Source organism: Giraffa tippelskirchi, chromosome 8, assembly GCF_054371585.1.
Source record: "Giraffa tippelskirchi isolate mGirTip1 chromosome 8, T2T-mGirTip1v1.2.pri, whole genome shotgun sequence".
NCBI classification, from domain to species: domain Eukaryota; kingdom Metazoa; phylum Chordata; class Mammalia; order Artiodactyla; family Giraffidae; genus Giraffa; species Giraffa tippelskirchi.
The window spans coordinates 17,960,845-17,984,601 of NC_137282.1; the positions used below are offsets into that span (position 1 = coordinate 17,960,845).

General features: G+C 40.2%; 1 protein-coding gene and 1 long non-coding RNA gene across 5 annotated transcripts in view; both read left to right on the forward strand.

The window, feature by feature from the left end:
* Nucleotides 1-20,839, forward strand: part of GTF2E2 (general transcription factor IIE subunit 2) — an 88,247-nt gene extending 67,408 nt beyond the window's left edge. For all 4 annotated transcript variants that reach the window (XM_081523533.1, XM_081523531.1, XM_081523532.1 and 1 more), the window contains 2 exons: nucleotides 18,965-19,080; nucleotides 20,319-20,839. In XM_081523533.1, coding sequence (XP_081379659.1) covers nucleotides 18,965-19,080; nucleotides 20,319-20,435 — 233 coding nt within the window. In that variant the 3' untranslated portion in view covers nucleotides 20,436-20,839. The remainder of the gene's footprint in view (nucleotides 1-18,964; nucleotides 19,081-20,318) is intronic.
* LOC145518705 (uncharacterized) lies at nucleotides 5,736-13,290 on the forward strand. The gene is made up of 2 exons (XR_014063160.1): nucleotides 5,736-10,070; nucleotides 12,296-13,290. It is a non-coding gene; the product is annotated as an uncharacterized LOC145518705 (long non-coding RNA).
* Nucleotides 20,840-23,757: the final 2,918 nt, after the last annotated feature.

Below are 23,757 nucleotides of genomic sequence, written 5' to 3' on the forward strand. Positions count from 1 at the left end.
GCAGAGTAGATTTTTTTAAAATTCCTTTTGCTTATTCAATGATCCAGCGTATGTTGGCAATTGGATCTCTGGTTCCTCTACCTTTTCTAAATCCAGCTTGTACATCTGGATGTTCTCAGTTCATGTATTGCTGAAGCCTAGCTTGAAAGATTCTGAGCATAATCTTGCTAGCATGTGAAATGAGTGCAGTTGTGCAGTAATTTGAGCATTCTTTGGCATTGCTTTTCTTTGGAGTTAAAATGAAAACTTATCCTTCCCAGTCTTGTGGCTACTGCTCTGAGTTTTCCAAATTTGTTGGCGTATTGAGTGTAGCAGTTTAACAACACCAGCTTTTAGGATCTGAAATAGCTCAGCTGGAATTCCATCACCTCCAGTAGCTTTGTTCATAGCAATGCTTCCTAAGGCCCACTTGACTTTGAACTCCAGGATGTCTGCTCTAGGTGAGTGATCACACCATTGTGGTTATATGGGTCATGAAGAGCTTTTTTGTGTAATTCCTCTGTGTATTCTTGCCACCTCTTCTTAATCTCTTCTGCTTCTGTTAGGTCCATACCTTTTCTGTCCTTTATTGTACCCATCTTTGCACGAAATGTTGCCTTGGTATCTCTAATTTTCTAAAAGAGATCTCTAATCTTTTATATTCTATTGTTTTTCTCTACTTCTTTGCATTGTTCACTTAAGAAGGTTTTCCTATCTCTCCTTGTTATTCTCTGGGACTCTGCATTCATTTGGGTATATCTTTCCCTTTCTCCTTTGCTTTTTGCTTCCCTCCCTTTCTCAGGTATTTATAATTCTTCCTCAACCACTTGGCCTTCTTGCATTTCTTTTTTTTATCGATGGATTTGGTCACCACCTCCTATACAATATTACGAGTCTCTGTCCATAGCTCTTCAGACACTCTGTCTACCATATCTAGTCCCTTGAATCTATTTGTCACCTCTGCTGTTCAATCATAAGGAATTTGATTTAGGGGATACCTGAATGGACTAATGTTTTTCTTTACTTTCTTCAATTTGAGCCTGAATTTTACAATAAGGAACTGGTGATCTGAGCCACAGTAAACTCTTGTTTTTGCTGACTGTATAGATCTTCACCTTCGGCTGCAAAGAATATATATAATCAGTCTGATTTCAGTACTAACCATCTGGTGATGTCTACAGTAGTCCTCTGTTGTGTTGTTGCAAGAGGATGTTTGCTATGACCAATGCATTGTATTGGCAAAGCTCTGTTAGCCTTTGCCCTGCTTCATTTTGGACTCCAAGGCCAAACTTACCTGTTACTCCAGGTATTCTCTTGACTTCCTACTTTTGCATTCCAGTCCCCTGTGATCAAAAGGATATCTTTTTTGGTGATAGTTCTAGGAGGTCTTGTAGGTCTTTATAGAATCGTTCAACTTCATCTTCTTCAGCATTAGTGGTTGGGGCGTAGACTTAGATTATTGTGATATTGAGTGGTTTGTCTTCAAGACAAACTGAGATCATTCTGTCATTTTTGAGATTACAACCAAGTACTGCGTTTCGGATTCTTTTGTTGACTGTGAGGGCTACACCATTCCTTCTAAGGGATTCTTGTCCACAGTAGTAGATATAATGGTCATCTGAATTAAACTGCCCCTTCTCACCCATTTTAGTTCACTGATTACTAAAATATCCATGTTCACTCGTGCTGTCTCATATTTGACCACATCCAACTTTCAACAACTTAAACTTTCTCAGAGAGAATACGTAGTATTAATTCTGCTCTCTAGATGGCAGCATAGTGTAGCATATCTGTTCTGAAAGTAGATGTTTAAATTGAAGCAACTATTTATTTGATTTGGGGGCTTCCCTGGTAGCTTAGCTGGTAAAGAATCCGCCTGCATTGCAGGAGACGCTGGTTCGATTCCTGGGTCAGGAAAATCCCTTGGAGAAGGGTAAGGCTACCCACTCTAGTATTCTGGAGCTTCCCTCGTGGTTCAGATGGTGAAGAATTCACCTGCAATGCGAGAGAGACTTGGGTTCGATCCCTGGGTCAGGAAGATTCCATGGAGGAGGGCATGGCAACCCACTCCAGTATTGTTGCCTGGAGAATCCCCATGGACAGAGGAGCCTGGCGGGCTACAGTCTATGGGTCGCAAAGGGTGGGGACACAACTGAGCAACTGATAAGCACACAAGTGTTTGATAGGAGAGAGATTGCAGTAGTTCTGTAAGAATAGCCTGAATGTGTTTGTATTGTTTCTGGTGGTAGCCTGTCATGACATGTGTGTAGCAAGCAGGTATATATGATAAAACTGTTGCATAGTGCCTGCTCTCTGTGGAATTCAGAGGAAAATCCAGATTTCGTGATTTAACAGTGCCAGAAAATGCAAGCAACTATGGCACCCCACTCCAGTACTCTTGCGTGGAGAATCCCATGGATGGAGGAGCCTGGTGGGCTACAGTCCATGGGGTCGCTAAGAGTTGGACACGACTGAGCAACTTCACTTTCACTTTTCCCTTTCATGCAGTGGAGAAGGAAATGGCAACCCACTCCAGTATTCTTGCCTGGAGGATCCCAGGGACGGCGGAGCCTGGCAGGCTGCCGTCTATGGGGTCGCACAGAGTCGGACACGACTGAAGCGACTTAGCAGCAGCAGCAGCAGCCATTATTCAAGTAACAGTGGTGCTGTTTCTCTTTTGTGACCTTTTAGACTTTCGTTGCCCTAGACTTCCATTTTATTGGGAACTCATTTTCCACCTGCTCCTTCTTGACAGGGTATTTTCCTGCTTAAAACAGTTTCTAAATAAAATTCTGTATGTCAAGAGAAAAAATAGCCTGAAACTGTGGGTTTTCTTTATCTTATTTCATTGGAAAAATTGTAGGGAGTGCATTTAGAATTTAGTAGTAGCCGTCACCCTAGTCCTTATATCGGATTGTGATTTTTCTGTCCCTTGTGTTTGCTTTCTGGATACTTTTGTTTTAACTTTGCTCAGCCTTTTCCTGTATTGTACCTTTTACCTAGAGTTCTGCTCCCTAGTGTTAACCTGTTTTCATTTGCCATGTTTTATGGCCTCTACTGGCTTAAACTCTTCCCATCGCCTCTTTATTTGTCTGTAAAGGAAAAATGAGGATTTTCACTGCCCGCCCCCAGATTATATGTGCTTGTTAGATATATTTCTAGATATAAGTTCTGTAAATTTTTCCAGTTTATTTTCTCTGTACTGCAGGTATTCTGTGATGCTGTGTGACTGTTTAGTATTTCATTTTATAGATGTGTCTGATAGATGTATTTTCAAACATTTAATGTTGCTGCAGCAAATATTCTTACAACCCTTATACAGTGGGATATGTATATGTATTTTATATTAATGAAATACATATAATTTAGGATGCTATTAGGAAGATAAACAGTAAATTATTTTTGCATCTTTTAACATCTTTACTGGCATTGGTGAAATACATTACTAGATTTCTCAGTATTGAACCATCCTTTTAGTCCTAGAGTAATACTTGCTTGGTTTATGTATTTGTGTATTCTTTTCTTACTAATGTATTTAAGGATTTTTGCTTTTTTCTTTTGTGTGTTTTCTTATGGTTTGGTATGGGTATAATGCTGGATTCAGAAAAGGGAAGAAGAGTTTTTCCTCCCTTCCCTGCCTTTCCTCCTTACCTTTCTTTAGGAGAATATTGGATTCCTTAACAATTATTTGAAAGCATACACCCATGAATGTATCTAGCATGCTTTTTTAGACATTCTTAGTATCTTCTTTCGTTATGTCCTCCTTTAAGTATTCTATCTTGTGAATCAATCTTGGTAATTTGTCTTTTTCTTCAAAATCAATAATTTCAAATTCTAAAATTTAATACCATATAATTTGTGGTGTTTAGCTCTAGGAATTGTTTATTGCCTGTTATTTTCCCTTGTTATTGCTAACTTTTTGTGTTTGGGCTTTCTCCCTTATTTCTTTGTTTTAACTATTGGTTAAACTGTTTGGTTTATCTGTTTTACTTTTGTTGCGTTGTGTTTTTGTTTGAAAATATCAGATCCTCCTTTACATACTGACTTTTTGACATCTTGATATGAGCAGTGACTGAACAAATGTTAACATCTCCTGTTGCCTTTATATTTTTTGTTAATCTAGCCAGTACTTCCAGTAGTTACTGCTTTATATGTTTTCCTGCAACTTTCAGTTTATAAATGTTCTTGATAGTCATAGTTTAAGGATTGTATCATAATTATTAATTCAGTATCCCTCTTGGTCATATTTAATGTTATTTTACTTGAACTCTAGCTTTATATCCTGTTATGTCTAATCTGTTGCCTTTTAAAGAAAATTTTGAGATAGTTTTGCCTATTCTCTTACTTTGTACCTGTGTTCTTTTGTTTTAGATTCTTCGTTTGTAGATAGCGTATAGTTAGTCTTAACTTTCTGAACCAGTTGTGAGTGTCATTTTGTATTTACCATTTTTGTTATCTGATGTATCCTCACCATTATTTATTTGGAAATTGTATAATTTATGTTTGGTTATTCATATATAAAGTATTTCTCCTTACATCTTTAAGTAGTTTGCATATTCTTGGTATCAGTTTATTAACTTCATTCTGTTTTTACTCTCTAGTTGATATATTATGAGAGTTTTGTTACAATCTGTTATCATTTATTCATGAATCCATTTATTCAACAAATACTTACTGATTTCCTATGGCATTCTTTGGTCATTTTGCTAATATAGGGGGTACAGTGGTGAACAACATAGGATAGTTTTAGCCTTCGTGGAGCTTACTTATATTCTGAAGGGGAAAATAGATGATATTACACAGAATAAAAAGTGATTGCAGAGTGTATGTATCAAATGCTAGGAAGGAATTAAATGAGATATGTGCTGAGCTAGTAAAATAATAGGAAGGGTGGAGCTCAGAGAAGACCCCTGTGGGGAAAAAAGGTGAAGAAGGAGCTGGAGCCACCCTGGTGAGGTGTTAGGACAGTGCCCACGTGTGCACTTGTGCAGGGAGATGTCTTTCAGGTAGAGAACAGCAAACGCTTGAGGAATGACTGATTTTTTTTGTTAACCTGGTGGTTTTTAATTATTTAATCAGATTCAGTGCACTGTTTCTTTATACAGACCAAAATAGAAATGAAGTAGTTGTTTACATTTTTATGTAGAATTACCACTGAATGTTTTAGCTACAAGTGAACTAATGTATGATTCAATAAATGTGTTATTCATTCGTTTATGAAAATACCATTCATAATTGGTATTTTCCTGAAGTGATAATTCTTGGTAAAGTTCTAAAAAAATTCATACAAAGTATAGCTTTTCTGTGATATACAAAGGTTAATCATAGTATATTCATATACATTATGCACTGTATATTCCTAGAAAATCAAATGTGTACTTAACCAGTGTAAGAAATACTTTCTATATGTAAACCAGAGTTGGGTTCTAGCTCAGTTTATTATTTTGTTGTTCAGTTGCCAAGTCGTGTCCAACTCTTTCGCAATCCTGTGGACTGCGGCACACCAGGCTTCCCTGTCCCTCACCATCTCTGAGTTTGTCCAAGTTCATGTCTGTTGAATCAGTGATGCCATCTAACTGTCTCACCCTCTGTCACCTTCTCCTTCTGCCTTCAGTCTTTCCCAGCATCAAGACCTTGTCCAGTGAGTCAGTTGTTAGAATCAGGTGGCTAAAGTATTGGAGCTTCAGCTTCAGTCCTTCCCAAGAGTATTCAAGGATGATTTGTTTAAGATTGACTGGTTTGATCTTGCTGTCCAAGGGACTCTCAAGAGTCTTCTCCAGCACCACAGTTTGAAAGCATCAATTCTTTGGCGCTCTGCTTTCTTTACTGTCCAGCTCTCACTTCTGTACATGACTACTGGAAAAACCATAGCCTTGACTATGCGGACCTTTGTCGGCAAGGGGATGTCTTTGCTTTTTAACACACTGTCATAGCTTTTGTTTGTCATAGCTTTGCTGCCAGAAAGCAGTAGTCTTCTAATTTCATGGCTGCGGTCACCATCTGCAGTGATTTTAGAGCTCAAGAAGAGGAAATCTGTCACTGCTTCCACCCTTTCCCCTATTTGCCATGAAGTGTGCCATGATCAGGATGCCATGATCTTAGTTTTTTAATATTGAGTTTTAAGCTGACTTTTTCACTCTCCTCTTTCACCCTCATTAAGAAGCTCTTTAGTTCCTCTTTGCTTTCTGCTGTTAGAGTGGTATCATCTTTTATTAGTTATTAGTGGTATTATCAGTTTATTATAAATTGATATTTATCATTAATCGGTATACGTTTTACTCAAGATGGTTGGGAGGAAGCAGGATTTTTCAACCTTGGCAGTGTTGACATTTGGAGCTGGATACTTTTTGGGGGGTCACGGTTGTCACAGTGCATTGTGGGATGATTAGCAGCAACCCAGGCTGCTCTCGGTGCCAGTAGCAGACTTTCCCCCCCAGTGTGAGTCCCAAACATGTATCCAGACATTACCAACGGTTCCCTGGGGAGTGGAATTGCCCAGGTTGAGAGTTATATTAAAGGTATAGTTTACGCCCTCTCTCGCAACAACCAGAGAAAAGCCTGTGCAGCAATGATGACCCAGGACAGCCAAGAATAAATAAATAAATGAAGACTTACTGTAGAGAACATGGAGCTCTGCTCAGTGTTATGTGGCAGCCTGGATGGGAGGGGAGTTTGAGGAGGGTGGATACCTGTATATGTATGGCTGGGTCCCTTCGCTGTTCCCATGAAACTGTCACAACGTTGGTAATTGTCTATACCCCAATACAAAATTAAAAGTTTAAAATTTAAGAAAATACAAAATAAAATGTTATTTAAAAATTTTGTAAGTAAAAGATTCAATTTATTATAACAAAAAACCAAACAAACAGAAATGCTACAATATGTTGTCTTCAAGCTTCTTTTCATGCTTTCTTCAGCACATTCAGTGATAGCAAAGATAGCGAAGTAAATAAGATTTCTGTCCTTGAGCCCAGGCAGAAGGAGGAATGACGCGGGTACACATATGGTACAACATGTCACCCAGCATGTCGTTGTGGTGTTCATACAGTGTAGTAGAGACCCTGGGTGTCACAGCCATCCACAGGAATCTCAGGAGTAAGATGCCCGTTAGTTGAAAGGGTTGGTGTTGCCTTAATCACTTAATTTTAAAAACTGAGGTTTTCTGTTATTGACTTACATTATTTGTTTCCAGAGAAGATCTATTGAAAAGCAATGCATATCTTAACATCTGTCTTTCTCACTGTCCATCTGTCTCTTCTTGCATATTTTATTTCTCAAAATGTTTTGTCTTAATTGCGCTGATGAAATTATTTGTTTAAGCCCACTAGGTGGCAGTCTTAGCTGTAGAGAGGACATCTTGAGTGAGCAAGCTTTCCAGTCACACTGAAGACTCACCCTTCATTCGTTCTGTGATAGAAGCAGATGTCCAAAAATGAGATATAGCATAAGTAAGGAGAGAGTCTGTTGTATTGTAATTTAAAACATTAGATAGATAAGTGAACCCAGAGTAGTTGAACCTTGATATGTGTTTTATTTCACAGACGTGCTTATTTCCTTAAGTCAGAATCTTACACATTTAGAGGCAGTATAACTGCAGAGGTCAACAGGGTGGGCTGAGTAGTTAATCTGTTGGTGTAAATCTTGGCTCTGCTCCTTACTAGCGTAGACAAGATGCTTAATCCCTCTCAGGGTTAAGAAATGTGACATTTCTTATCTGTTGAGTTGGCCAAAAAGTTCGTTTGGGTTTTCTGCAATATGCTATGGAATAACTTGAATGATCTTTTCAGCCAATCCAGTATAAAACAGGAATAATGGTGTCTGTTTATCTGTGGTCCTTATGAGGTTTAAATGAGTAAGTATAAATAAAAATGCTTAGAGCTTGGAATGGAACCTGGCACATAGTAAGAATAATAGCAATATCAGGTTAGCTACTATTAGCAGCATTAAAAATATAAAATAGTACCAAAATACTTGGTGGTTTAATCTTAAGTCATTGAATCTGTGGCTTGGCAGTTGGTTAGTGAAGTGAGTGAAAGTCGCTCAGTTGTGTCTGACTCTTTGCGACTCCATGGACTGTATAGTTCATGGAATTCTCCAGGTCAGAATACTGGAGTGGGTAGCCTTTCCCTTCTCCAGCGGATCTTCCCACCCTAGGTCTCCTGCATTGCAGGCGGATTCTTTACCAGCTGAGCCACAAGGAAAGCCCAAGAATACTGGTGTGGGTAGCCTATCTCTTCTCCAGTGGATCTTCCTGACCCAGGAATTGAAGCAGGGTCTCCTGCATTGCAGGCGAATTCTTTATCAACTGAGCTACACAGACAGCAAAGAAACCAAGTCCGTTTAGCAGTTAGTTGGAGTTGCTGGTCTCTGGCAGTGAGGTAATGTTAGGTGGTATTCCTTGGAGGAAGTCTGATGACAATCTGGTTGTTCCTCCTGATTGCCAGTAAGTTGTTCTTTTCTGCCTGGAAGCTTCAGCAATTTCAACTTTATCCTTAGAATCCAGGACTCCTCCCAGTGGCTAGCCACTCTCCTTGGGGCCCTGATGCTGTCTTAGTTCATTTTCTAATAGCTATATGGTATTCAAAATATGACCATACTTTAAAACACTTTTTCTGATGCTCCACAGAGCGAAATTTAGGTTTTTTGCTATATGCCGTCATAAGCTTTATAAATAATGCTCAATCCTGTACATAAATATATTGTATGTACACTTTGCCCAGTTATCTTATTTTGTTTTCTTAACGTATAATTGATGGGACAAAGGGCATACTTGAAAAAATTTCAGTAGCCTGCCTAATGCCCAACCTATTTTGGGGGACCAGTTTTTATGCAGAGGTTTCCATTTCTTTACCTTCACCAATACTGGATGTTTTTAGTTGACTTTGCCAGCTTCACAGAACATAAAGATTATCTTGATTTTAATTTTTCTTTTCTTGCAATGATTTTAATAAAATTTACACCAGTTTTTTTTTTTGTACCTATGACAGAAAATCTGAGCATTTTCTGTCCCTACATACATTAAAAAGTAATTAAATTTGGAATCCTGTGAGATTCTGTCTCTATTTTAGGCCCTGCCTTCCAATGTTCATTTTAAGTATTTATGCAGCTGTAATACATTTAAATAGTAGATGTATTATTTAAATACTGCAATAGCACTGAGCTAAGGAAAGCCACGGATTAAAGTAGAAATGTCTTTTTGAAACAAAGACACTGAAGAGTTTTTATTCAGGTATTTTCCTCTGAATACAGTTCAAGTGATGTTTCTTTTAGTAAAAGGAAGTAGTTACATTTTGTTTTAATGTACTTTCAATTCTGTTGTACTTTGAAAAATGTATATATAGCATTGTATATTCTTTTTGGTGGTACATTAACAAAGATTGGCTTTCCCTATCATTGCTGTCATAGTGTCTCTGTCATTGTGTCTTGAATGCCCTGAAGTATATAAACTCTGTACATGTCGAGTACAAATTAAAAGTAGTTTGTCTTCAGGGAGCTGAAATTTTGCAATCCTGGCAACACAGAGGCTTCGTAAAAAGTGAACTGAATGAAATTTAATGCTGGGTGAAAAGTGTTTTTATTATACGTATTTTTTCTCCTTTTTTTATACAGAGAACTCCACAGTATAGCTGTTATACAGTTATATCATGTATTACTTATTCTAAATAAGTGAGTGCAGTTTGTACATGTTGATAGTTAGAATTTAGCAAGTCACATTTAAAATATCAGAATTGTTCTTTTGTGTGTGTGTGACATAATTCCTTAAGCAGCTATGGTAAAGTTGGCATGTAAAGTCCCAGTTATGATACACATTTTAAAACAATTTTGTGTGCTTTCTTGGAATTAGATGTTTTTATTGCTGATGTGGAAGTTTGAAGCTATTTTCTCTCATATATACCTGTTGTGATCAGACCTAGTCGTGGTAATCACATTGTTCTTCAAGTTTGGCTAAAAAGTAGATAGTTGGGACTTACAGCTTTCACTTAGAATGGAGGAAGCACTGTTCCCACTCTTGCAACAACAACAAACCCTAGACAGCTACAAATTTATGGTTTTCTTGACTCCATCAGGGGGCTTCCCTGATAGCTCAGTTGGTAAAGAATCCGCCTGCAATGCAGGAGACCCCGGTTCGATCCCTGGGTCAGGAAGATCCCCTGGAGAAGGAATAGGCTACCCACACCAGTATTCTTGGGCTTCCCTTGTGGCTCAGCTGGTAAAGGATGCACCTGTGATGCGTGAGAGCTGGGTTTGATTCCTGGGTTGGGAAGCTCCCCTGGAGAAGGGAATGGCTACCCACTCCAGTATTCTGGCCTGGAGAATTCCATGGACTGTATAGTCAGTGGGATTGCAGAGAGTCAGACACGACTGAGCAACTCTGATTCCATCAGAGAGCTGAGGTGCAGAACAGCCACCTAACCTGAAATTTAAGGAAAGACAGACACCAAGAAAAGATGGGCTACAGACACTTGTACACCTGGGACAGAGAACATGAATACTGGTGAGAAGAATTCAGTTTTAAAATGTTTAATGAACTGCTAAAGGCTTAGTGTGGGCTAGCAAGAGATATAGAACCCTTGGGGCTGCAGACACTTGGGAGTTGACATCCCCTCACGGCACTTCTCCACAGACTTCCCTGGGTTGCTTACAAAGCAGAGGCTAGGGTGGGGGTCCTGGCCCCGCTGGACAGGTCTGGAGAAGGGGACAGTAGACACTTAAGAAAAGACATGAAGCCATCTCCTCCCTCCCTGTCTTCTGTGAGACAAAAGTCTTAAACTTTGGTGAGAAGAAAAGAAAGAAAAACCTTCTGTCTAGGGGAAAGGCAGGAATATATGCTGGACCTAGAACTTGGCAGAGAGGACAAGGCAGGAACACTGAGGAGGCCCCATTTCAGATACGGTGGGACACAGGGCTTGTCTGAGGCCGAGGGTTAATCAGAATATCAGAACTCCCACCCCAGGCTGATAGATGTGCAGTAACAGGTAGCAGTGGAATTTTGTGAGAGTTGCAAGAGCACGGAGGCTGACAGGCCATTCAGGGTTATAGCATTAAGGGAAAACCTAAAATTCAAGTTGAGCAGATACTGAGGAAAAACCCTGTGGCAAAGCAGTCTCTCCACCGAACGCAGGGTATGGCTGGAGGAGTTTGGAGCCTGTGGTGCATTATGGGTAAACAAAGCAGCAACAGATTTTAAACCAAGTCACGTTCTCGTCATAGACTGCCTCGACCTCCACACACTGAAGCCCCAGCAGAAGGAAAGGCACGCCTAAATCCTGGCACAAAACTGTTTCCCTCAGTCTCAGCTGTTCTCTAGAGGATATTCTGCGATCAAAAAATTATGAGGCATAAAAAGAAGCAAGGAAAAACAAAGCGCTTTTGAGAGAAGAGAGTTAATAGAACCAAATTCTGAGGACACAGGTATTGGAACTGTCAGACATGAAATTTAAAATAACTCTGGTTGATATGAAACAGCAGAGCGCATGCATGATCAGGTAGGATATTTCAGCAGAAAGATAAACATTATAAGAAAATCAAATAAATTCTAGAAATGAAAAGCACAGTAAGAGAGACAGAGAATACCTTCTGTAAGCTCATCAGTCAACTTGGCATAACCGAGGAAAGAATCTGGAACCTGCAAGATGCTGCTGCTGCTGCATGCTCAGTTGTGTCCAACTCTTTGTGAGCCCATGGACTGTAGCTCACCAGGCTCCTCTGTCCATGGAATCCTCCAGGCAAGAATACTGGAGTGGGTTGCTATTTCCTCCTCAAAGGTTGCTATTTCCTACACAGGGATTGAACTCATGTTTCCTGCGGCTCATGCATTGCAGGCTGATTCTTTACCACTGAGACCCTGGGAGAGCCCAAACTGCAAGATAGGCCAGTACAAATTAAACTGAAATCACAGAGACAAATGGGAAGACATACAGCACAGTCTCAGTTAACTGTGAGATAACATCAATGGTCTGAATGTATAATTAAAATCTCATAAGAGAAAGAGAACAGGGTAGAAGAAATAATGGCCAAGTATTTTCTAAAATTAAAGATGAAAGTGAAATTCACTCAGTCGTGTCTGACTCTTTGCAACTCCGTGGATATACAGTCCATGGCCTTCTCCAGGCCAGAATACTGGAGTGGGAATCTAGTTCCCTTCTCCAGGGGATCTTCCCAACCCAGGGATTGAACCCAGGTCTCCCTCATTGCAGGCAGATTCTTTACCAGCTGAGCCACCAGGGAAGCCCAAGAATACTGGAGTGTGTAGCCTATCCCTTCTCCAGCAGATCTTCCCAACCCAGGAATCGTACCAGAGTCTCTTGCATTGCAGGTGGATTCTTAATCAGTTGAACTACAAGGGATACCCACCCCCCCAAATTAAAGATAGGCGCCAAAACAAAAGTCCAGGAAGCTCAGAGAACACAAGGCAAGATAATCCCCAATAGAAACAAATGACAGAAAAACATCTAGGCATATCACATTCAAAATGCTGACAACTGACAGTGAAGAGAAAATACCTGAAGTAGAGGCAAAAGCTCATTACAAAGGAAAAAAGAATTAGAGCACACTTGTCATTTGACCTTATGCAAACCAAAGCGCAGTGTTGTGACATGTTTGAAGTGCTAAAAGGGAAAAAGTTTTCAACCCAGAATTCCATCTGAAGCAAAAGTAATCTTTAAAAAGCGAAGTCCTGTCTCAGAGGAATATTCTCTCAGTATCACAGAAACTGAGAGAATTCCTTGACATCAGACTTGCATTACCAGAAATCCTCGGGCAGAAGGGGTATGATACTAGACAGAAACTTGGATATGTATAGGAAAATGTGCTAAAACTCGAATAAATGAAAATCAATGTTAAAATTCACGTTTGTCTAATTAAAATTTTTTAATCACTCAGAAAGATAGCTAACTATAAAGCAGAACTATTAAGAGATAAATTTGTGTTTAGAGCATATGTAAAAGTGAGGTTTTTGACAGTCACTATAGGTCAGATGCTGTTGTACATTATACATCTTCATATGTGATCTGGGACAATTTAATTGAAGTCAGGCTCTGGTTAACTCAAGGTGTGTATTGTAAACCCTAGGACAACCACTAAAACCATTTTTTTAAAAAGTAACTATAGTTAACAATACCATGTTGTACATTTGAAAGCTAAGAGAGTAGGTCTTAAAAGTTCTCATCACAAGAAAAAAATTATGTTAACTAAACTTACTGTGGTAATCTTTTCACTGTATATATATGAAATCATTATGTTATATATCTGAAATTAATGCAGTATTATGTCAATTACACTTAATAAAGAAAAAATAATAATAGAAATAAAGTGGAATCATAAAAATATGTTTAAAGTACATGAATTAAAAATAGACACAAGTGAAAGGAGAAATAGAAAAACCCATCATCAAGATTAAAGTTCATAGCATTCCTCTCAGCCATTGAACAAATAGATGGAAAATTAGTAAGCATATAAAAGTCTTAACTCTATTAACCAACTTGCCTAATTGACATTTATTATAAAACAAGATGACCTAACAATAGAGTGTATGTTTTCCAGTGCACTTGGAGTATTCACCAAGATAGATGGTATTCTACCACAGAACCTTAATGAATTTAAAAGAATTGAAAGCAAACAAAGGATGTGCTTGGATCATAATGGAATCAGACTAGAAATCAGCTATATTTGGAAACTCTCCAAAATATTTGGAAATCATATAACACACTTAAATAACTCATGGTTCAAGGAGGAAATCACAGGGGAAGTAAAAAAAAAAAAGTGTGTTGAATTAAGTGAAAGTGAAAGCACAACATATCAAAATTCATGGGATGTGGCTGCAGCAGTGCTTAAAGTGAAATAGAGCATTAAATGCTTACATTACAAAGAACATTACCAAAAAAAACCACTACAAAAAAAAAGAACATTACATTATGGATGTAACACTTTATTCATGCATTCACCAGTTGATGGACATTTGAGTTGTTTCTACTTTTTGGCTATTGTGATTAATGCTACTGTGAACATTCATGTGCAAGTTTTTGTGTGGCCTTAATTTTTCCTTTCTTTTAAGTATAGGAGTGGAATTACTGGATCATGTGGTAATCCTGACGGCTAACTTTTTGAGCAGTTGCCATACTGTTTTGCAAAGTGGCTGCCTCGTTTTACATTCCCACTGGCAGTGCATGAAGGTTCCAGTTTCTCCACATCCTTGGCAACACTGAGTTTAGCTATTTAAGATACCATTTAGTGAAATGGAATTTTATTGTGGTTTTGATGTGCATTTTTCTAAAGATCATCTTTTCATCTGCTTAATAGCCAGTTATATATTCTTTATTTTTTATCAAATTTATTTCATTTTTTAAAAAATTTTTTATTGGAGTATAGTTCGTTTACAGTGTTAGTTTCAGGTGTACAGCAAAGTGATTCAGTTATACCTGTGTATTGTCTTTTGGAAAATGTCTGTTTAAGTTCTTTGTCCATTTTACACTTTTTTTAATTACAGATTTTTAAAGAGTTCTTTATTCTGGATAGGAGTCTCTTACAAAATTTATACTTTGTGAATATTTTCTTCCATTCTGTGGATTGTCTCTTTACTTTCTTGTATCTTTTGTGATACAAAAGTTTTTTATTTTGATGAGATACATTTTATTTGTCTTTTTTGTTGCTTGTGTTTTTGATGTCATATCTAAGAAACTGTTTCCTAATCCAACAACACAAAGATTTACTCCTGTTTTTTTCTTCAGGGAGTTACTGTTTTAGCTCTTAACATTTAGATTTTATCATTTTGAATTAATTTTTGCATATAGTGTGAGATGTGTGTCCAGTGTTGTTTTTATTTTTGCATTATGATACGTGTAATTGCATGACCCAGTCATCCCACTCAGGTTTGTACCCGGGTTTGCTCAAAATCCATGTGCATATCAATTTTATTCATTTCCGCCAAAATCTGGAAACTCACATGCCCTTTAACTTGTCTCTTTGTCGCTCCCAAGTGTGGTACATCCTTACAGAATACGACTTTGAAGTAAAAAGGAACAAAGAACTGACGTGCCCAATGACATGGGTAGAGCTCAGATGTGTCATTCTTTCCTTAAAGGCATTAGCGTGCAGAAATAAGAAATGATCAACGTCAGATGATAATGGTAACTGAAAGATATAGATAGTGCTTTTTCCTTTGTAGGCATTAAACTCAGTGCTTTATATAAACCCATTTAATTGCCACAACTCTGTGAAATACATATTATCATCCCAGTTTTACAAATCAGGAAACTGAGGCAAAGAGGTTAAGTAACCTCCCTCGTGTGTGTGTGTGTGTGTGTGTGTGTGTGTGTGTGTGTGTGTGTTGCACAGTCATGTCTGACTCTCTGTGACTCCATGAACTGTAGCCCATCAGGCTCCTCTGTTCATGGGATCTCCAAGCAAGAATACTGGAGTGGGTTGCCATTTCTTTCTCCAGGGGATCTTCCTGACCAAGGGATCAAACCCAGGTCTCCTACATTGTAGGCAGATTCTTTACTATGTGAGGACATAGTCAAATGGTGTCACTGGGTTCCACATGCAGGCCATGTGGCTCCATACTCTATTCTGCTGCTTTTGTATGTCACAGGAAAGCTTTGGGTGCAGCCAAAGAGTTATTTGGGAATTTAAGCAAAGCCTTATTAAAGAATTTGCTTATTTTGTTTCCTTCCTGGCATACTTTCTGTTATACAGTTTTCAATCTTAGCTTCAAGTTAGGACAGGGTTCCCTTCCATTGAAAGGGTCAAATCTGAGTTCTAAATTCTAGCCTGTTTTCTTCTTTTCTGTTAAAATACAGCAGATTTTAAAACAGTTCCTGTTTTACTTACCGGTATAATTTGGAGCCTGACTATCTTGCATGATACTTGGAAATCTGAAACAAATCATTTGTCTTTAAATTTGATGCCCTCTAATTATTTGCTGTTTTCAAAAAAAGAAAAATGATTGTTAGAAAAAGAAAATAGGTTGCCTCGATCTTGGTTTCACAATACCATTCTCCAGTAAAAGGAGTCAGGACTCTTTGATTTCAAGTTTGGGGAAATGCACGCTGAGCTTGAAACATGCTTTGGTATCAGAAATTGAACAAGTGCTCAAAAAAACCCTAAAACAAGTAACAAAAAAGGGACAAGTCAAAAAGACACAGGAACAATTTGGAGGGACTCAATATCCAAAGCCAGGATATTTGAAGAAGAAAGTAAATGATAGTAATGGATTATAATCCATTGAAGTGAAGTAAAATAAATATCTATAAATGCATACTGAGTTAATTGAATAGATTGGATCGAGAATAGTCTCCTCCCTTATAGTGCAGTTCTAATCCATATGTATGAAAGGAATGATGAAAATAATGTGCCTTTAGGCAAACCCACAATTAACACTTGTAGCTGGCAAGAGGCATCGATGGATACTGAAATTAGTGAGCTAAACTATCCAGAGAAGCAGTAAGTTTGCATAGTCTTAGTGGATCTCTCCAGGGGATGCTTATTAATTACAGAGGGACAAGTAATAGCTTCATGGTGGAAAAATCTGACAGACACCACCTTAACCAGCAATCGGTCTAATAGCCCCAGTAAAAAGACATGTAAACATCATGGACCATTGATGTTATTAGGGCCCTGAGAAGGGCACAGTGTCGTCTCTGTGATGTTCTTGCCCAGAAGGTAGAACCTCAGTTTAATAACTATCGTAACTCTAAGGTGTCACGGTCCTGAGAGATGAGCAGAGGGACCGGGCATGTACTTAGAGCCTGGATCGAGGAGACAGCAGCTAAACACAGTGGGATCCTGGGCCATGATGGGGATGTTGCTGCTAAAGCTGGTGATGGGACAATAAGGTCTTTGGCTTAGTTAATAGGCTTGTATTAGTTTAAATAGTTTTGTTAAGGTTATATAATGTTAACATTAGGAAAAATGGGGTCAAGGCATGTACTGGAATTGGATATACTAATGTTGCAACTGAGGTTTAAAAATGTAAAAGGAACACAGATGTTCTCTGATGCCCAGACAATAGCATTTCATACTTTCATTGGTCAGATTGTGGAGGATGTGCTAATAAAGTTAAGTTCAGTGCCAACCATAGCGGAAAACTTATGAAATAGAATTCCCCCTCCCAAGGAGCTTCAAGAGGCTGAGAAAGTCATGCAAACAAATAATTGCCACCTGTTAAGTGGTTTCTGGAATCTATGCAGACGGAAGTTCAGGGAACATATAAGAGAATGAGCCCCTAATGTATCTATAGAAATGCAGAATATTTTTATTTAGAGATGTTTTGTATTGAAATAATTTTTGTGCTCAGATTGGGGACTTCCCAGATGGTCCAGTGGCTAAGACTCTGCACTCCTAATGCAGGGGGCCCAGTTTTGATCCCTGGTCAGGGAACTAGATCCCACCTGCTGCAACTAAGAGTGCGCATGCTGCAACTAAAGATCCCGAGCGCCACAACCAAGACCTAGTGCAACCAAAGAAATATTTAAAAAAACAAACAGGAAAACCTCCAAAACACTTTGTGCCTAAGTTGAATTCTTTGTAGTAGATTGTCGTTTTTGCATTTGGTCATGATGAACAACCAAAGTTTTTTCAAGACAGATTTCTTAAATATCACTGGCACCCCAGCTATTAGGGCATTGTTCGCTTCATGTAGTTTGTATTGAGACAGGAAAGAGAACAGTCTGGTCCAGCATGGTATTGTGTGCTGATTTTATTTACAGCTTGTGAATGGGCTGTACCCAAGGTCTACCTGAAGGTTGAGGGCTCTGCAGTGATAGTGACAGGTGGGGCGGTGCTGGCGCTGCATGGATTAGGCCTCCAGATCCTGTGGCAGGGGTGAGGCGATAGGGTGTGTGTGTCTGTGTGTGTGTGTGTGTCCTAATCTGAGCAGAAGGCTCACCTCAGGGCACCCAGGGAACTTTCCTTTTTTTTTTTTTGTCCTTCAGAGTACATTCATCTTCTAATTTCCCATCATAAACTTTTTGTGCGTTGGCAAGTAGATCATGTGCATTGGCAAGTAGTTAATGATGAGGTGAAACCAGGCTGTCTGAGCCTGTCTTTGTTACGTGTATGCTCAGTCGTGTTCAACTCTTTGCGACCCTATGGACTGGAGCCCGCCAGGCTCCTCTGTCCATTGGATTTCCTAGACAAGAATGCTGGAGTAGGTTGTCATTTCCTTCTCCAGGGGGTCTTCCTGACTCAGGGATTGAACCTGAGTTTCCTGTTCCTCCTGCATCTGCAGGCGGGTTCTTTACCACTGGTGCCACTTGGAAAGGGGCCTGTCTTTAGGGACAGAATTTAAAATGCACTTGAGTCTCATTCTGGATACATCCCAATTGTCATCCCTTTTTGTCTGCAAAAATAGTGATGTGGTAAAGGGGTCAAGGGTCTCTGAGAACAAGGTGTAGGAAGGTCTTTGTCCTGTTCTGCAGGGCATGCGAGAAACCAGTGTTACTGCCTCAGCCTCCCCCCCTTCACTTTGATGACCTCTTAGTCACCCATCCCTGGTTTATTTGATTTCAGAAGGCTCTTTTGCAAATAGACTGTTATAACTCCTCACTCTCATATAAAACTTTGGTTTCTCATCTCCCTGTGTGTTTCTCTTCTTCTGTAGGAGAGGAAGTGGATGTACTGGGCTCATGGGAGATGAGCAGGCATTTGAACTATTTCAGTGGAGAGAACTGATTTTGGGGATAAAAGGAGAGTGTCAACTGCCTTTCTTCCCAGGAAAGCGGGGAGGCCTCAATCACATGGCCCTTCATTTGTAAACTGTAAAAATAGAGCAGTGCTGATCTGGCCTAGGGATGCAGCTCACGTTCCCAGGCCCTTCTGCTGCTCAGTGTCCAGCATCTGAATGTTCCTGTCCTCCTTCATTTTTATAATGAAATCTCAGATGTGCTAATGCAGATCAGAGGAGATAATAAGGAAGCCTGATTTTGATCACCAAGATGTTACAGCTTGTAAACATCTATTGTACAGTAACTACTTCTTGTTGGCGCAGAGTTTCAGAAACTGTGGAGGAGTGTCACCGTGGATTCAATGGACGAGGAGAAAATTGAAGAGTATCTGAAGCGACAGGGTATTTCTTCCATGCAGGACTCCGGACCAAAGAAAGTGGTATGTAGTCTCTAGGAGAGAATGTAATGCTGTGCCCTTTGAACTGTTAGCCTGCTTCCTGTGCAGCTCTCGGAAGAGCGGGTAGCTGGTTCTTCCTTCCAGTTTTTGCTCCGTGTCCTAACCCTCTGACCTTGGTCAGATGCTTTCAGGTCATGTCTGGTGTACTCCTTGCCCTCAGGTGCCGCTCCCCAGGTAACGGGAGTGCTTCTCCCCTTGCCCCGCCCCGTCCTGGCAGTGCCTGCTCTTGCTGCAGCCGTGTGGACTTCCGGGCTCCCCTTGATGTCCTCTTGGTTTCTGCCGGGAGCCAGCTCCATCCCCCTGGCCTTCATGATCTTCACCCCCCAACCCGCTTCTTGCTGGTGCCTGACTTTGCCTTAGCGCTGATCACACTCAGTTGTCCTTGATGACACTCAGATCCTTTAGGAACCAGATTTTACTGTCTTGATAACCACAGATGCGGCTCATCTGGAAGGATTTGTAGCCAGGTGAAGATTTGTGAATTGCCTCGTACCAGCTAACCAGCTCTCTGCAGTCCAGAGACAAAGCCAGGATGAGGGATATTTCACTAACACCCTCCTTCCCCTGGCCACCATCGTGCCTTGTAGCTTGTCTTCTTTGTGACTTTTTTGTGTGTGCGTGTTTTATTTGGTGAAGTTTAGGACTCCTTTAAAGGGAAAATCTATTGCCAGTGATCTCTAAGAATTAGTGTGATTGCAGCACTTTATGGTTTCCTATCATTGCTTAGTTTGTTGATTTTTTTTTTAATTATGTGATGCAGTAATGAGAATAATATCTAACAACTCTTTCTGTGCCCATTCACTCCCCAATTTTGCTGTATTTCTATACTTTGTTGTATTTGCTTCAGGTTTTTGTTTTACGGGTAATTAATGGTGGATAAAATTTTTTAAACCTGATAATTGAGACGAAAAACAAAAGAGCTATACTGCCCCTCTTTTCACCCAGTTAGTGCCTAGCGTAGTTGTGGTCAGTTGTTGTGCCAGCCCGTTCTTTCCAGGTGGAAGTACACTCGCTTCACTGTAACGGAAACCGCTGGTTGGTCTTTGTGGTTGGGGGATGTGCTGTGGATTGGTGTGTGTGTGTGTGTGTGTGTGTGAGGATGGATTGAGGAACAGAGAAAAGGTTACAAAACCCTGCATCTCTTTGCTACATCTTTCGTATATCTTCCCCGTATCACTGCTTTGAGTAGCTGTCATTTCTGTTTTTACCTTTTCCTGTAGGCCCCAATTCAGAGAAGGAAAAAGCCTGCCTCACAGAAAAAGCGACGGTTTAAGACTCACAATGAGCACTTGGCCGGGGTGCTGAAGGACTACTCTGATATCGCTCCTGGCAAGTAGTAAACAGTTTGGTCTGAGAGCAAAGAGTTTCAAAGTCAAGATCTTCCGTGTTGACGCTGGCATCTGCAGACTGACCATCTTCCTGTTCTCCTACCTAGGACTGAGGAGAGGAGCAGTTCAGTTTACAGAACTAGGGCAAATTACCAAACTCGAAGCTTGTTTTCCTTAATGGGCTAATGAGAAATGTGGTGTCCCCTGTGAGCCTCCTGTCACTTCTTGGGGGAACGGCGCTCAGCATGGTGTGCAGGCATCTTTGCTATTTACCGCTACTTCTAAGTGGCTCCTGGTTCCATTTTTCCCCTCTTTTATTACTTTAGAACAAGTTTGCTGGTAGTCTTGAATGCAATATTTGTTTATTCCAAAAGATAATATTTATAATAAAATCATTGTGGAAGGAGCTCTAAGATGTCGGTGACTTTAGTTTGATTCTTTCCGTTCTTGGGAGTCACACGTGGTCTTTGAGTCCTGCAGGTGCTGGTCTGGAATGTTGTTGGAGACCGTGGTCTGGGCTGTGTCACTGAGCGTGTGGATTTCACAGGTGGAACCCAAGGTGTGCCTCTTGTTAGCAAGTGAAGCAGTAAAGGTACACTTGACGTGATTTTTAATGCTTTCTTTTAAAAGGATAAATCACTGTTTAGTCTCCTGGATTTCCCAAGTCATGTTGTCATGCTGTTTACAACAAGGATGGACTGAGTCTACTCGCCAGCCTGAACATCTGTGTTACGTACAGTGTCCCAGCCCTGGTGGCGCCTGGCCCTGAGGTTCTCACTGACTGAGCTCATGAGAGCTGTTACCACATATGTAGGTTCCTAAGAATCGTCATGACTTTTGGGGAGATCTGTGGTCATTCCAGCATTCTACCGTAAATGACCCATTTTCCTTCTCTGTGCTTGTTTATGGTTTGTAGTGGCCCTTTGGGTTGGTTGATAAGGTCCTCATGTCACAAATTGAACCTAGTGGATTATAAGAACAGGGTTTAGTGTTCTCAAAAAAGGCATAGTGATAACCCAGAGCAGTAACTACTTTGTACACATAACAAGGAGCCATTTTGTTGTTTTAATTTTTATCCTTTGTATTTACTTCTCATTGATTTTGAGTGTCATCTTACCTGTTTCTTATACCCAAGCCCCAAAATACATCATGAGAAGATGTAAAACTGAGATGCCTCACTGATTAATGATGTTGAGCATCTTTTCAGGTACCTGTTGGTCATGTGTGTATTTTATTTGGATGAATGAATGTTCAGATCTGTTTGGGTCCTTTGCCTGTCTTTTAATTGGATTATTTGTGGGTTTTTTGTTTTTTTTTTTGCTACTGAGTTGTAGGAGTTCTTTATGTATTATGGTCATATTAACTCCCTTATCATTGTAAGATAAATGGTTTGCAAATATTTTCTTTGATTCCATAGATTATCTTTTTTTTAATTATTTGCACTGGATCTTAGTTGTGGCATGCAGGATCCTGTTTGTTTTTGTTTTGTTTTTTAATCCATTCAACAGTTCTATGTATTTTTATTGGAGAATTTAATCCGTTTACATTTAAGGTAATTATTGAGAGGGGAGGACTTTGGACTGTTTCCATTTTGTTGTTTTCTGGCTGTTTTGATATGTGGGGAGGGAGATAGTCTTTGTGGCAAATTGTGATAGGAACCCAGTTGTGTTTGAAGGTTGTAATAGAAAGAAGTTCTTTACCAGTTCTTCTGGGTACCTAGAAACATTTCCACGAGAAATTCAAATTAAAGTTAAAGTCATGGTCTCACCTCTGCCTGTTTCTGCTGAGTCTGGGCTGTTTAGAAGAAGCAAGTTGGAATGGGCATGTCTGGGTGCATTAAAAGTTTAAGACCATCTTTAGTGCGTTTGATCTATAATTCATCACAATCAGCTGAGGCTTTTAGGGGATGGCTAAAAGGAATGTCTTTGAGCCCAAAGTGTAAAAAACGAACACTTGGCTGCTGCTGTCACATCCTGTAAGTGTGGTCAGATGATGGTGGGACTCGGGGGACAGAGGAGCCCTTGATACGTGTGAAGCCATGCCTGAGCAAGAAGGCAGGGCAGCTGCTTCCCGTTCCTGCTTACTCCATGGTTTGTAGCAAGGGAGCTGCAGACATAAAGCCCTGGGTTCTTTTGTGATGGGGTGTTTGAAGTCACCGGCAGAAAATACATTTTGGATGTGGGGATAGGGTATTTGGATTTATAAACTCCCCAGTTCTTAGCAGCTAACAATGGTTTCCTGAAGCATGGGAAATGAGACTTGATGCCCCCCCCTTCCTTCTAGCTACTGCTTTTACTTGCAAAAATTATTCATTTGTGGGTGATTTTTTTTTAAGGTTATTAGTGACTGTCCTTAACAAGCTGGGTCCACTACTGTTGCTGTGTGTCAAGGCTGGGGTGCTGTGTGGGGAGACAGCGTGATGACCTTCATCCCGTGATGCCACCCTTGGGGCTTCACGGAGGACAGTCCACCCTTTCCCCAGGTGTTTTGTGGGCTTTTCCTGAGAGAATGGGTGTTCTGTGGGGGAGAACCTCTTGGAACCAAAGGACCTCTTGGAAACCACTTCTCAGGTGAGCTGGACTTTGGAACCCCCGTCCCTGCCCTGTGAGCATGGTGTCGAGCACTTGGGAAGTGCAGAGCTGGAATAGGCCCTCACATCATGCTGTTGCCCTTCCTTCTGGCCATAGCTCAAGAAACAAAAGCCTATTTCTCTTCATAGTGGGGTTTCCATTGGAAAGACCTCCTAGTGCTTGCAGGCCAAGTGGCAAGGCTGCTACCATGGACCCTTTGGAAACAGGCCTGGAACACTCATCTAGCTCTCTTGGTTTGGAGGTGGGGCAGCATGTTCCTGTGACTCAAACCATGTGGGTTTAAGACCCTGTGAGAACACAGTAACTTGCCACCACCCAGAACTTTGCAGGGCTCCAAAGACCTTCAGGGCCAACTTACCTTATGGAGTAAACCATAGCCTGACCTTGGCAGGACCATCTCCAGAAACTCCAAGACCAGGTTTTATCTTGCACGTGAGTGTCAAGAGGCTTTGAACTTTTCTGTGTCCTACTAGTTTTAAGGAAAAAGTACTCTCTTGTCCAGGTAAATACTAATATTTTAACCTGAGCATTATTTCCTATTCCATGTAGGTGTGTCTTTTTGCTCTGAAGACAAGTTTGTGTTGAATTGAAGCATCTAACATAATTAAATTTGTTTATTGTTAATTAGCATGGCAAGAGAGTTAAACTTGCAATGAGCGGTATATGTGAGCAGTGGGAACAGGCTTCTCTGTGGTCTTGATTTATGGCCCTGTTGTTATGGTTCAGGGGCACAGGGCCCT